The 16,151-nt window shown below is 42.6% G+C and overlaps 1 protein-coding gene across 3 annotated transcripts in view; it reads right to left on the minus strand.

Annotated features, from left to right (window-relative positions):
* Nucleotides 1-16,151, minus strand: part of LOC142564298 (uncharacterized) — a 54,528-nt gene that overhangs the window by 36,091 nt on the left and 2,286 nt on the right. The window contains exon 1 of one of the 3 annotated variants that reach the window (XM_075675249.1): nucleotides 387-1,774. The exons of the other annotated variants lie outside the window; for them this stretch is intronic. Coding sequence (XP_075531364.1) covers nucleotides 387-451 — 65 coding nt within the window. The 5' untranslated portion in view covers nucleotides 452-1,774. Of the gene's footprint in view, nucleotides 1-386; nucleotides 1,775-16,151 lie in introns of those variants that run through there. 3 annotated transcript variants of the gene reach the window in all.

Consider the following 16,151-nt stretch of genomic DNA (forward strand, 5'->3'; position numbering starts at 1 on the left):
GTTTCTTTCGCCGCATGCAAATGCAAAAAAAAAGAAAAGCGTCTTCGCATCTCGGCCGTGAATCCGCTCTCCCATCACAGTGGGGCAGTCTGGCCAAGCACACACAAAATGTACCTCGCCTGCAATGGTCACTCACTTCACCCTTGCGCCACTAGGCGGCAGCACCAACGCATTTTTACAAACACTGCTGTCTTGTACAGCATGCAAATAGAACACGACTTTGCCCGCATATCGCCACCATCACACGCCGGCATGCATTTCCACTGTGCAGGATTGGTCGCCTTTCGCACTAACACAAAATATAACTCGGTCTGCCCTTTGCTTTTGTCTTGATTCTGTTGTTTTCTCACCTTCTGCCCTGTTTATTAGCGTCAGCACAAACTCACCCAATTCTTAGTTCTGTTGAGGTAAACTTCGTGCTCAGTTTCTGCGTTAATCCACCCTGTAACATCCAGTGGAGTACTATATAAGGAACGTTATGATTAAAGAAAGCAAAAAAAAAAGATAGGAGAGAGCGAGAGAAAGAGAAAATTGAAGCAGCACTGCAAGTGAACAATGTAACTATTAAATGCTCAACTCTGAAGCGAAAACTCAGAGCACAAGATATGTAACGGCTTTCCGAACGCCTCTTACTGGCACTTATTACTTTTGAACATCATTATAAAAGGCAACATTGTAAATGACTAAATGGCATTGTAAGCTGTAAAGGCCTGAACTGAAGGACTGTAAAGCTGAAGAACTGCCCTTGGTGCAACATGACTACTAAATGCTCAACTTCAGAGAGTAAGTGTGGAGCATAAAATATATCACAGCTTTCTTAACATCTCTTACTGGCACCTATTATGTTTGAACATCATAAAACACAACATTGCAAATGACTCAACAGAATGAGGCAAGCGTAAGTAATCATTCACTCTGTGTTACTTCGAGATCGAGAATCTCACGCTAACCTTAGCACTATATATAATACAGCAGTTATGAAAAAGCAATTTTCTTTTGCATGCTGCACTATGTTGTGATGACAATCATGAGTTTATTATCTTATGAAACAGGGCAGCCGCATGTACCACCACCTTCTAACACATTATTCATGTTCATACACAACCTTAATGTCATTTTATGAATCTTAATCTTCCCTTTTTATTGCAGTAATAAGTGTGCTAAACATATTTTAGACCATGCTAGAGTGTGAGCATGTTACGCACAGGTAAATCTTGTTGGGTAAACTACAGTTTATAATCTCACATTCTCAGACAGCCTGCCTTAGGCATCACTATGCTACATACAGCTACACATAATTTAGAATTGGATTACAATGATCGATTTTGTGGAACGAAGAAAATGGTGAGGGCATTTCCAATGAGATGAGAGGTATTAGCCATCAGTACTATGAAGAACAACATGTAAAAAAATATTGGAAATTTATTAAGGATTATCAGGAACTACAGTTGGTTACATGTCAGATATGCCACCGCTATGAAGCATCAAACAAATATGAACCTCTGCCACCAACTAGCCGTCCACGCCATCTCTGCATGCCTCACCACATGTCTATAACAGGTGGCACCAGCATTCCTTGACTGAACAATAGATGCACACAACGTGGACCCTGAACTGTTAACAGAGAACAGGTAAGGCAAGCGTGGTCTTCATGAATGAAAAACTGCCATGACGACAATAAATTGATAAAATAAAATTAGCAGCATGATTCTGGATGCATTCAAGGGCAGCAGAAGATGTTACAAGATTATGGCTAGTGTTTCGTAAAGTTTTTTAGCTGTGTATCCTGACAGTACTACCTTATGGGTCTGAAACATGGTAGATAACAAAAAAACTTGAGAAGAGGCTAAAGATTATGAAAATTATTAAATGAAAATGATTAAAACCACGTGAAAGCACATGCATACGTGCGCATAAGTGAGAAAATAAAAGCAGCGCATCAAGCTGGAGACAAACATGGCGGCTAGCTGCTTGTGACTTCACTAATTGCTTCTCACTCAAGACACAAACAGTGCGTGAAAGCCCTTGTTTTTATCGGCTTGGCACGTCCCATGGGCTTTTCCACCTCCCTCAAAAGTTGGCTCGAACCAGCTTCTGTATGCGCCTCAGTCGTATCTCTGCTTTGTTGATAAGGGGCCACAAAGAGAAGTACAGTGATCAGAAAACTGCGCATCAGACTCGTGCTATCTTTCCATGAAAGTAGGTCCGCCCCACAAAGGCACTAAGCAAGCCTGTCCTGCAATATCAATGCTGTAGAAGCCAAATAGAGAAAAGCGTCATGTGTATCATTCTTTGCATTGGTTTACACTAAAGTATAGACTATAAAGCAAACAAGAAAGACCTGCAAGCCCAGTTTTTTTTTTTTTTTTTGAATGAGCTGCAGGTAAAACAGAAAATCAGATGACAAAAATTTCACAAATATGTCTTCATTAACATTTTAGCTGGTGGACAATCCTTGTACACTAGCATAAAGGTATAGTTCCAATAAAGACTGCTCAGATTTTCCCCATACTACAAGTGGTCCTTGAGAGTGAAATTGAAAAGCCCATTAGGTGTGTGTGTGTGTCTAAAGAAGAGTGATCATATATTGACAGCCAGAAGACTACTAATAGCGCTAGCGCTCGAGATGTCAGCTGTGCACATAGGGTGCTCTTTAATTGATGCATTTGATGCTCTTTCTCTTAACTGTGCATGTTGTTGAAGATATCATTGTTGTTAAAATAAACTTCAGCTGGAAGTAGTGCCTGTGTGTCACTTTTACTTGGTCCCCACCTTTTCTTTTCTTCTTTTTTATTTGATATAGAGAACAACATGCTAAATTGATAAATTTGCTGGTGTACCGTGGAAACGGCTGAATCAGATGTGCATAATTGGATATGACTATCCTGCAGCTTTCGATGTGCAGTGGGCATAAAATATGATGATGATAATTATTTTTAGGCTAGCTAAACAACGGCAAAATGCCTCAGGACAGTGCTCCCTGTTCTGGTGGCCATACCACTACAACAGTTGAGCGATATATTTTATGTTGACACTTACTCTGGGCGGCAATACTCTGGTTGCAATTACTTTTGCGCTGTGGCAGCAGAAATCTGAATTTCAAATTTTTTTCGGAAAAGCCATACAAGACAGCTTGCTGCTGTACTTACTGAGGAGCGAAACAATTCACCTAATCTAGGCATGTCGCTGGAAGCCCCACAGGGGTTGCCTTTTATTCATTTGTTTATTCACTCATTCTTTGTCTCGATAGACTGCAATGCCCAAGTTATATGTAATGCTGCATACATTTCAGCAAATATATATGAATGTTCTATTTCAATTATTTGAACTCCATCCTGTGATCAAAATCGAAGGCAAAGTTTGCAAGACAACCAGACATCATGGCGAAACCCAAAAAGTAGCAGTGAACATTACAACAGTAATGTCAGAATCATCTTTATTAACGACGCCTTGTGAAAATTCAAATGTCCTTTGGTTTAGGTGGTTGGACAGCCCCTTCCCTTTTTTTTTTCTTTGTTTGTTCGAGCCATCCATTATTCCCAGGTGGTTTTAAGGCAGGAAGGAATTCGCCAAAGCAGAGGTACAAGAATATGCTACACAATGGAAGTATAGCAGGAGACATCTAAACTCCAGACCATTGTGCCATTCTTGGGAAAACTTTCATTTTTCTTTTTTTTTCACCTCCCGGATGGCCCGATTGTCCATGAGGACAAAGACAAGAAAAAAAACAAGAAAAGAGAAAGAAATGGAGGGAAATAGGTCAACCTCCATTCGGTCATTCACACGTTTTATTGTCTGCTCCCACGCATTCCCCTCCATGCCCACCAATTTAACTCGCACCTGGTCAACATTTGGGAGAGGCGCCATTCACAGCGTCCACACAAAGGCTAGAAGAGCTGAGGTCATCCTCAACCCCCCCCGTGAAACTTCCTTGGCAAGGCAAATGTAATTTGCGGGCAACCTCCAGAACTTCTCTACAATAGCCCACTGAACCAGAAGCATTATTTCCCATTGATAACTGCAAGTCAAAAGTTGCAGAATCACACTAACGAATTATCTTTTGTTTTGTTTTCTTTAGTTCTTTTTTGTTTTTAGACAACGTAAAATGAGGTTCCAATTGTTATTATCTGTCTGCTCGAAATACATAGCTCCAACAAACTGCTCATACATTCAGCATCACTACAACCCAAACAGCTGTGTAAGCAACTATAAAATATTTCTTTCACCAAGTTTCCGACTCCATTTGCAAATACTGACTCCAAAGCCAGAGCTTTGAAGAGTACCTCATGTATGTTAATAAAACAGAAAAATTAACATGCACTGTACATGAAGAAGATAATCTCAAGGGTTTCCCTTAAATGATTACTATAAAATTGAAGAAACGGGACAAAACGCTGCTCGACTGCATATGACCACTGCCAGCAACCACCAAGACAACCCAGTACTTTCTTCTAAGACACTTGAAGCGTTTTATCGAATTCTGCAGCATAGGTCTAGTCAGAGGTGCCTCAAGCCGCATGAAACATCTTTTATGCATCAGTGTTTTCATCACTGCTTGCGATTCCAACACCTTATCATGGCGCATACAGCTGCAGAAGCAACAGCTGATAAGGTTTACACTGCTCTCGCACTAAACGGATTCTTATTTTTCACTGACAGAGGGGCTGCAATGAACAATATTCAACGAGCACCTCTCAACCATAAGAGTCATAATTTTATAAGTTTATTTGTTCTCGAGCGTCCCTGCCTTTGCAAGTGTCGTCCATGCCTGTCGTGAAAAAGAAGTTGCAGTTTCGCTTATGTGAAGTTAGGTGACAGCTGGCACAACATTATGCACAGTATGTTTTGCACAGTCATGCAGTGTTTACTTGGTGCAAACACTGTCAAGATACATGCATATCATTTCCTCTAGAGTAGAAGAATACTTTATCCAGTGACAAATGCACTTGAAGTCCTATTAATTTGTGGAAATAATTGCTTTCTGGTGTTGGTGAAGTGAAGAGACCTGGCTTCTTCCTCCTCTAACTTATCCTGCCTTTTGCTTCTTAACTGTTGCTTTCACTTAATTTCTTTCACCTTGGTGCTGGTTTATGGATAAGCCACAGAGCGTGGCATCAGCAAATCATTACAGCGTTCTGCCCAGGCAACAGCCCAGGCACAGCGTTCAACAGCCCAGGCACAGCGTTCAACAGCCCAGGCACAGCGTTCTGCAAGCACAGTTTTACTCTTCGCTATAGTGTCGCCAGAGTGGTAGAGATCTGACACTTTCTACTGCCAATCTACGGGTCTGAAGTATGAATACTTTCTGGGCACCACAACATTTTTTTTTTCTCTTTTGTAAATTCTTGCAAAGCGCTTTGGTGTTCTTGTGACGGATACCAGTGGCAGACATCAAAATAACTAGGGCAGTGAGCCCACAACAGCTATTGCTTTAAATAGAATAAATAAAAAAAAACAACATCTACGGGAGGATATCCTGCGCCAGGACACATCCAATGGCTCTCTAGGCTTCAAGGGGACTTGGACAAACTCTGAGTGGCAATTGCGCAGCGCTTCCGGACGCTGTGACGCAACTGCAACAAGCAGAGCGCTTCTTGGCACTCTGCGACCCTTTCTTGGCCTTCCGAACCTCTTTTGTTCACGCGTGTTCAGGGTTGACCTCTCTGGAGTGCATCCGGGGGGGGGGGGGGGGGGGGAACGAGGGCAGGAGGGTAAACAGGTTGCACGCGATTACGGGCGACCCATCTGATCCTACCAAAGGTCAAGTGCAACAATACTACGCCACTACGCGCATGACCTCCTTCAGTCTGCGCAGGCTTTCTCCCGCGGCGAAACCGGCATGTTGTTGTCCTCAAAGATAAAAAGAGATTGTGCACTCCGGTGTAACTGTTCCCCCGTCAGCCAAGTTCCGAATCCTCCTCTGTCAACTAAAGATAAGATTGGCCTGGTGCAGCAAAAGAAAGAGAAAAGCCAATGCCCACGCAGTTGGGACACTGGCAGCAAAGGAATGATGCAACTCACTAAGAGGTCTCGCAGAAAACAGTGCATGTAAAAAAAAAGGAATGCATCTGTAAGACGTCCGCAGTCTTTTTCAGTCAAGACATGAACATGACTTGCCAACCACATTTTCTTTTGGCTTTGTACCATTCAGATATAACATTGCTGTGTTCTTTTCATACATAAAAGCTTGTTGTCCTTTTAACCATTTACTGACTTATTTTTTCTTCTAATATATGGATATATAGTCATGAAGTCATCTATGCTTACTTATTTAACTGCATTCACTTGGTGTTGCGCTTCTTGTAGTTTCAAAGCCAAATTACCGAATTCATTGTCCCTGTCAACTATCTATGCATTTGCGGCCTTCCCTACCACAAGTGTATTTGTTCTCAGCTCTTTCTTCCTTATTCAAGCGTAATGTTTGCCACACAAGAACAAAAAAGGCAGGGAGAGGGATCGCATTAGGCACAAATTGGCATCAAACTTGCCCAAGAATTTTGGCTCACTCACAAGAGCTCTCTTCATGACGACTCTGAATGGTGATAAGTCAGCGATGAGTAGCAGCTGGAACATCATGTTTACCATAGCCTCTTAGTGATAGATGCTTTGTAGCGCATTACTACGTGCGACAGTGATCCGACCAAAAAGGCGATGACGACACACCCAGCAGCGCCTGGTTCCACTCCCACATGATTGAGCGGGCCCTGTTAAAATGTAATTTGGGGACACCAGGCAACAATGTCTGTCTGGTTTTTCCTTGCCCACACCTTGCTACTGATTCACCATGACCCAAAAGACCTCCGCACAACTCTCAAGCTCTTCAATTACATTGCAAGTGACAAGTAACATGTGACAACTTTCCCAAAGCGTGAAGCTCATGTGGCAAAATCCAGGTTTGTAGCAGAAATAGGCACTTAGATTGAGTAATCAATGTTCAGTAACCAAAAGACATGTTGCATTATTTTGGCCTCATTCATCTACATTCTATTACTGCAAGTCTATTGGTGATTCTGTCACAAAAACCTGGATTCTTGCAATAAATTCCCCATGGTTCGACAGACATCCACCCAACTCTTTTCAAGTCCTTCGAGTGGCGTACTACAACTTTCCCAAGCTTAGAACCCAAAGTTAGAAAGCAGCCCATCAAAAGAGATCCGGTTTTACAGCTGCGACAGACACTAAGGCTGCAAAATGAAATAAACAATGCCGCCTTCTTTCAACACCGGGTCTTTCATACCAATTACTGCAACAAGAGATGATAAGATTACAAGCCCAGCTCAAAGTCTCACTGCGCAACCAGGAAGGCCTCTCTTCATCAGGGATACAATCGCTGGTCTCCTGCCAAGGTGTCAAGTGCAATCGAAAGACAGACCTTTTTGCTTACCAACTCTGTTACCGCCGAGCCGTTGACGCGGTCTATAGCGGTTGAGAGCGATTCAGGACTCCCGAGATAAGTAGATAAAAACTGACACTCATTTGGCCTTTAACACTAAGAAACAGCTTTCCCATGTGCTGCTGCGGTGCTGTGAACACTGAAATCGTTCAAGCTTCGACTTTCATGCCTTTTACCATCTTCAATGTTTCAAGCTGCTGTTAATAATGGATCGATTCGTAGCCTTGCTAATCTCTATGACATAAGAAACCTAAGGAGGGGTCGAAAGATTAAATACAAATGTGCATCAGCTAAGGAATGGCAACCTTTAGTTAAATTTCAAATTTATCAGAATCCTCTGGGGCCTACCATGACAACTTGAGGCCTACCGTGACAACCTGAGGCTTACCGCGAGAACATGACAGGCATCCTTCATAAGAACTTTCTCGAGTTCCTTTGCCAAAAGTTCGCATACTGCAGCTGCAATACAGATCATGAGCGCACAAGACAAAAGGCAAGTCAACAATGCCTGTTGCATGTTGCCCCATTATAATTGAGCTCAGCAGCTGGCAGCAGAACGAATGTAAATGTAGAGTAAGGAAGTGCAAGCATACTTCGCACTCCAATCTTGCTATTTTTCACAGTGCGCCACTACAATGTAACACATGTGCAGGTTGTTCAGCAAAGTGTCGGCATTCCATCCTAATTTCTTTTTTTCATTCTTTTTCCTCCTCATTGCTCAATCTCTTTCGACTTCGCACCCTCTTCTCCTCTACAGCAGGCAGGCATTGCGCTCCTCATTGTGGCAGTTGCTCATGAGCTCTTTTCCTTTCTTTTTTGTGTGATAGCTTTATGTTTTCAAACCTAGAAGGAGAATATTCGACCTCTGTAGACTGTCCGAAGTGGTTGGCGCGCCTGTGCGTTGGGAAGGATACATTATACTGACATCCCGCTGTCTTTCAAATTTGTGAGTAGTGCCTGTGACGTTTGTCTGTGTCTCTTATTTGTAATTGTGCCTTCGCACTACGTTATATCATTAAGCAAACACCAACAACAAGTCCTGTTCTAGAAGCAGAAGTAGTGTGTAGCAGAAGTAGCCATAATATATTATGGCGGAGAGACGCCACCTGTGGGCAGTTACAAGCATCATCTTGCAGACGAAACAAACTAGTCTTTACTTTAGTAGCGCAGACTTTTGTTTGTGCCAGTAATCAAACCTCACGTTTCGCTGACTCAACAAAGCAATTTGTAGAAGTGCTCAATCATGCTGCACACGCAATGGAGACCACTAGCACAGAGGTCCCTATACGCAAGATGCGTGTTTATAAACAGACTTAAGTGCAAGCAAAAAAAAAAAAAAGATTTGGTGACACTTTGATTTTCATAGCTGCATGCCTCTCCGAACAACAATCTCTGCACTCTGCAACGTAACTCTAGGCCACGTCTTGCATGGTGAGAAAATACAACCCAATAAGGCTTGTCAAGCTTTGCTTTCTTTCTTTTTCTTTTTTTTTTTGCTGTACGCATGGATAGCAGCAGCAGTGCCATCCCAATTGCACGGCATCACGCTCAGCAGCTTGTCTAGGTAATTCGCGACTCATCTCTTATAATCAGAATTTGATGACATGCCCTGTTAATCACTGGCTTGAAACAGAGATTGTTAAAGTCCAATTTCCTTTTGCCTTCATGCTGGGTAACCGAACGAAATTTTCATCCAGTTCTTTGGTTTCTTTACACAAGTACGTTTGTCAAGTTAAAAAAAAAATGTCAACTTAAAGAATAACAAATTGAACCACAAAGTTGCCAACTCTCTAACGGCACACCAAAAGCAAACATAAACATGAAGTCAAAATTTTATAAGCTAGAAATATTTGATACACTAGTTTTCAATTTATGTGAAATTAAAGACTGTGTTATGCGAGTTTTGCAAAAGTTTTGTTCACAAAATACCAGTACATTTTAGAATGACGCATCACATATGACTTTGGTCTGCATTAGTCATCCTAGTTGACGCATTGCATGTTTTCATTGCAGAGTTACAGAGCTGTCAACTTGATCTTTTGGTCTATTACAGCGAAGCTGTAAGCCTTTAGTTGTTTGAGACTTTTTGTCGGCTCGTGCTCATCCAAAAACAGTACCGCCACCTAGCAGCCATAGCCACTCAGCCAGAGCTCAAACGACAGCTGGAAAAGGGCTTTGCTTTTGAACTTCTGCATTAGAGAATTGTTTTCTCATATATTCGAATTAAAGTCCAAAGCTATCACGTCTGCAGCTTGTGTGCAAGTCATGCTTTACGAATTTTCTGACGCAATTTACTTTGAAAAAGTTCAATTATTTCAATAAGGTGCTTGCACTTGGCGGAGAGCCTAGAAGAATGAGGATGTATGCTGCATTTCCGCATACGTGCGTGCGTGACATACGTGTGCACACAATGTATCTGTCCTTGATTCGTGGGCGCTTACGGTGGTGGTGCTTGTCTAAAGTTGCCTAATGTCATCTCGGGTTATAGCACTGGTCTAACGTCGGCGACAGCTTAGCTGTACGTCAACTTTTACAGGGTGGAACTGAGGCGGATTTTTTTTTCCCCCCTTTGCTTACTATAATTTTCGGCAAATTTTTTAAGGATATCAAAGGCCTGAATAAAAAGTCTGCTCTGAACAGTTGGCAGATTTCGCTTTTCTCCTTTCAATTGAAACTTCATTGAAAACAGTTCAATGGACACTAAGCAGAAAGATTTCTTCGCTCCCACATACATAGCCCTCCGGAAACATCTTAAACGATCTTCTGATGGAACCTCAACAAACTGGGCCACTGCATAAATTTGCTGCAGTTCTCTCATTGCCATTACAGTCGGAACAGTTCTGTGCTACAGCGCTCCCTCGAGCCGCAACTTTCTTCCCACATAGAGAAAAATATTTTTAAATGCGTACTTGGGTTCCTGCAAAGCTTCTCGAAACTGAGGTGTTTGCAAACGAGCAGCCTCGAAGATTTGTGTACTAATCACCATTTAGTGCTACACCAACCACGCGCTCCACTCATTCCAACGCTGCTTCATCACAGGCTGGCAGAGCATTCACGAATAAATTGAAGCCAGTCAAACCAGAGCCACATCAGCAACCCATGTGTTTTGAAATCAAAGCCTTTTTGTGATACATGTTGCCAGTTGGCTGACGTCCACTTCTGCAATGTACATGTATGGTAACAAAAAAATAAATACATGCTGTCTTGTAACAGAGTGTACATTGGTGAGCTATTCGACTTCTCGACATGTTTACAGAACAGAAAGTTGTCTGCCTGCATCACTCTGACTGTTTCTGCCTTCATACAGGTGGAATGCAGTGTCTCTACAGTAACTTGTTATGCCTAATCAATCTTGCCTTCAACAGGACGCACACATGTACAAAACTAACAACACAGCCACACAGTGACTCAGTGTATGCAGGTAGAAAATGTCTTTTTGTAAATCATACGAACACTGCTCCTTCTTATTCATTTTAGTTGCTTTACAAACTAAGTATCTTTCAGACATGTGCTTTACTTCTGATTGAACATTCTACCCTTAAGGATTTTCTGCATTTGGCTCAGACAGATCAGTGCTGAACAAACATGTCGCTTATGCAGGCTGACTACTATTGGATGTATTTTCTGGCAATAAAAAAAAAAGAGGAGAAACTGTCATGTAACAAACTTTGATAACTGCAATACTAAGCAGTTAAACTTCTAGTTTTTGATAATTTGTTGACATCAGCGACTGCTACTTGGAAAAATGAGAGAAATACCACCTTTTTTACACACTGAAGCACTCAGGCGCGCTTCTTTTTGTATGCTAGATATTCAATTTTCTTTAAAGCACTTAAAAAAATTCAATTCGTAAATATTGCTCGGTGCATAACCAATACACTCACCAGTCAAAAAGCTCTAGCGTATCTATTAAAATACCTTGAAATTGCCTTCATTATTTGCACAATGATGTCGCTCAACCCTCCAAAATCCTTTCAGTCAGACATAAAAAGAATTTGTCACTACCTGCATGACCACACAACGAAGACTCAGTGAGAGGCGAGTCACGTTTAAAAATTGCTCAGCACATAATAAGAATTTTCTCCAGAAACTGCTTGTTGTGCTGGCACACGCCACGCCACACTAACAAAAAAAGTGGATGGCGTAGAGATAAGTGCACGCACAAACACCCAACCGATTCAGATGGTCAAAATAATAACCGAATCAACTCGAATCGCGTAGCTCAGTGTCGATCCTATAACTCACCATTACTTGACCTCATTACCGGAAATCTTCCCCATTTTAATGTTCACAACCAAACTGTCCCATGGGCGCCTCATTCGGCCACGATTGTTCAAGCAGCCGAACAAGGCTTATGAACTCCTCAAAGATAGTGAGCGTAAAATGTGCGCAAAGATAAGATATCCCCGGCACACACACGCACGCTTCCCGGTTTTCTGGTGTACTAAGGCAGCCCCAGCATTCCGCTGCAGAGGCCGGCGATTTCCACACTTTCTCCAGATATCTGCCCTCAAGAGGGCAAATATCTCTCCCGCAGCCAAGAACACGGACGACTGGCCTACAAAGCAGCCAGCCTATTCCGCTCTTTCTTTCTGCTTCTCCTCGACCTGAGCACGCAACGCTCCTCGCCACCGTCATTTTCGTATCCCTGACCAAGACCTTCGAGCACAGCAGGAAGGCATTGCAACACACAAGGAAGTGCAAGCGTGCCCGCATCGCCGCCCCTTATCGCTAACGCTCCTTTCACTTTTTTCTCTCTCCTGGCACGCAACAAAAACAACTGCTTCTCCTGCCAGCTTCCTGAAACAACCATCCCGGAGGGGGGGGGGGGGGGTTTCGCCAAGTGCGGCGGCTTGCTGTGGGTCATCGCTTATTATTCCTCCAGTGTCGCCGCCGCCGCAGGCGGATGACTAGTACGGCGACTGTTGCTTCACGCTACAACCTTTTACAGAGCTCATTGCAACGGTGCCTATGGTAAAAAGAAAGGCAGTGCTCGGAATTTAAGATTCAGGTTCTCCATTCTTTTCATTCTCTTTTTATTTTTCTTGCAATGACTTCCGTGTTTGCGACTTTCACTTTGTATCCCAGTTCTTTTAAGCACTCTGCAGGAGTTGAGCTTGTGCCAAACAACAAACATGTCTTGCGTCACCTTTTTTTTTTTTTTTTCATTTGTGCCTTGCAGAGTGGTGCAAATAAAGAACGGGTGCCTTTTGCACAATTCTGTGTTCCTTCGACACACATGCACACAAAAAAAATCGCCTCGGAGTTGCTGCTGTCACCAGTGAACCTATTTTAGCTGAAGTTTAGAAACCTTGAGCAAGACTAGCTGCTGAACTAACTAAACCAACAGCCAATTAAGGACTTGTTTACCAGTCCCTCTTTCTCTCTTTTTCCGGCAGTTTTCAAGGTCTATAGCAGGCTGCAAAGAAGGCTGGACAGAGAAGACAAGCCAGAACAAACTGCTGTCACTTTCCATGGGAAGTAGAGGTTCTCCTTGGCCAAGAAAAATAACAAAGAAGAAAAAGAAAAGCCTCGGGACACTTTTTACTGACAGCAATGCCTTTGCATTCAAGAAAACTACACACCCTCTTCCTCTTCCACTGTGTCATTTTGTCCTGGGGAAACACCCTGGCTACGATGAAGGTAGGAAAGCCAACAGGTGAGCAGAAGGCAAAAAAAAAACCCTGACCCTGCTCCCAACACCCTCTCCCATCGCTGAGTAGGACCAAGAAAATAACGATTTGCCTTTCTTTTTCCCAGTGGCACCCTCGCACTCCTTCCTTGTGCCTTTTACAAGCAGCAATTGAATCCAGCCTCAAGGTTACACCTCGAGAAGCGTGCCCGTCCACTCCTTGCAAGCGTGCCAAGTTCCTCGGGACTGCCAGAGAGGCGGCGTGTGCCAAGAAGGCACGATTAAAATGCGGCGTCTGCTCTCTCGCATACGCGCACCTGCTTACTTATTCCTCACAGCTTCTTCTTTGCGCACTCGCACTGAGAAAGTGGTTGGTCGCTCGCCTCGTCACCCCTACACCTCCACCCCCCCCCCCCCCCCACGCCAGCTCTGAAGTCAACCACACGCCGCGCTGCCTCTTGGTTTCCTGTTGACCCGACCATTTGAATCCTGTTGCAATCGGTCCCTTTTTGCAGGGCTTTCCTAGCGCGCACACGGTTTATCGGGACTGTGGTTAGTTAGGCCTAGCAGCGGTAGCATGCTAGCGCCACGCGGAAAGTACGGAAGGACCACTGCTCGTTCTCACCGCTGGAGCAAGGAAAAAAAATATTTGAATCGGGCTGCCGCTGCTAGCTGTGCCAAGATCTATCGTGCAGACGGGTGGGTGATAAAAAAGGGCAGAGCTCGTTGCCACCACGAGCTGGGTAGTGACATCACAAATGCTAAGCAGCATTGGAACACGTAGTCAAGGCCACGGCAGACAAACAGGGCACGTTACGATGAATATTTTAACGGTAGAAATTAAAAAAGCGACAGAGAAACCTGTTTGACTTATTTCTATGCTAATCCGCTAGACTGCTTTTAAATGAAACTAATGCGTGTCGATCTCAAACAACATGCAAGTCTGTATATATGACCATGAAAAATGTACCTCAACACGGGAAATACGCGCATCATGTTTTGTACAAGTGTGACATTGTGAGAAACGTCCTACCATTTCCGCTATGCGAGCAGCAGCTTTGCAATGCTGCAAACAGTCAGCAAAACCATAAGTCCTGCTAAAAGAAATTTCGTTAACTATGGTTTGAGCTGCAATGCTAAGCCAGAAAAAGAAAAGGAGATGTGAAATAACTTGGACTGCCGATGCCCGAAATACGTCATGTTCAATTGCTATTATACACATGCAATCCGGCAGGCTCTATCACTCACTGCATGTAGTCAATATTCACCTACTATTTTTTCACCTTAAAGAGGAGGCAATTAAAAGAGGCTGACACACACATCCTGTGCTTTGTGCACTACCCTGCACAAAATGAATGCTGCTGTTACTACAACAAGGAGATTAACAATCGACATTGCTTCTAACCAAGAGAGAAGGACGTGATGAGTAAACAATAAACAAACTTTTCCCCATCAAGTCCATCACGTGAGGGCTTCCGCATGTTTCGAGTTACAGTGCAACATTCATTCAATATTATGTATAGAGAGGTGGGCAAATATCAACTTTTTCTAAAACAAATTGAATACCAATAGTGAGTATCAAATATTAAATAGAATATCGAATATTCAAGCACTAATGCATATATTTACAGTAGAAATAATTACTTCAGTATAATTATGCACCGCTCCTGTACTGACTAGTGCAATAAAGACAGCTAACTACGAGAGACAGAAGATTAGGTTTAAATAGATCGCTAATCATCATGAAAAAAAAAAGCTATACAAATAGTCTCTCACAGAGCCTGGTCTCAAGCTTTCTGAACACGAATGACTGCTGTATGAGTAGCTTTCCAAAAACGCTAAATAAGTGGTTGTCCCCCTCCCCCCCTAAAAAAAAAGGTCACAAGTAACTGTGGGTGGAAAAAGAGGAAAGGTGCTGAAGGACCTGTGTGCCACAGACACGTGTAAAAGGCCAGTTCCAAAGGAAACATCACAGGTTGTGACGTAGAAGATAAAACTGCTACATGACTAGACTGTTACAGACACTAAATGACACTCTAGAAGCAAAAGTCAGAGGTCGTCATGTAGGAAATTTCCATTACAAAACGGGAAAACAAAGCTCACATTAGTAATTTTGCTTCTGCATTGCTCCGAAAACCTTTGTCGTCATCTGCTCCTGATAATATGCGATACCTTATTCAGCAGATGGAGAACAAAACATACGGTTGTTGCAAAATATTAGGTTACTTTAAAAAAGTGCCAAGTAGTTCCTTTTCCAATACAAATAGTTTGCGCATAGCATCCTGTGCGTATTTGAAACTTCGAATATTCATGCACCCCTAATATATAAATATATTATTATTATTAGTTTACACATGTTTTTTGCAGGCAGAGCCACAATAAGAAACCAGATGTGCTCAATGGAAATTTACCAAGAATTGGAAATTTATCATAAAGCGCAATCAAGTGTAGTATTTGCTTTAGGTCTGGGACAAAAGTAATGAATGACAGCACAGAAAAAGAGAAGATATCTGAAAGAGATAGAAGTCCATGCTACGAGCCAGCTACACTGTCCCAGCTAGAAAGGTAGGATTGCAATTAAAAATAACTCATTTTCTAGATATGCAGTCGTGAAAAGATGGAATGGTACAAACAAACTTCTTTGACGCAATGACATTTTTTTTACAGACAATCAAGTGACGTGTCTGTTAAAAAAGGCAGCAAAATGAACTTTATTGTGCGTAATGTATTTATCATGGCAGCACTGACATCAGCGAAGTATTGTAAGGAAGTCGCTGATAAGAGCTTGAGTGAGAATGAAAAAAAAAAGGGATTAAAAAAAAAAAAGGAATAGGAATGCGCTGGCAAGAAGATCAGTTCAACAAAAATGCGACTTGCGGGAACTCGGCACAAAAACACGTAGAAGAAATATGCAGCTGGATTGACATTCGCAGGGGGAGAAACGACAAAGGTTACCATTGTCGTTTCGCAAGCGAAAACTGCTCGACAAAAACAAACTGGCAAACTGCAACATAGCTGCCGCGCACTGTATTTCTTTCTTTTTTTTTTTCTCTACTCGCTAGTTCATCACTTTGAAAACAAATTTGTAAATTGAATGCGCGCCACCGTTGTACGACTTCCGCGGCG

Source organism: Dermacentor variabilis, chromosome 11 (assembly GCF_050947875.1).
Source record: "Dermacentor variabilis isolate Ectoservices chromosome 11, ASM5094787v1, whole genome shotgun sequence".
In the NCBI taxonomy this organism is placed as follows: domain Eukaryota; kingdom Metazoa; phylum Arthropoda; class Arachnida; order Ixodida; family Ixodidae; genus Dermacentor; species Dermacentor variabilis.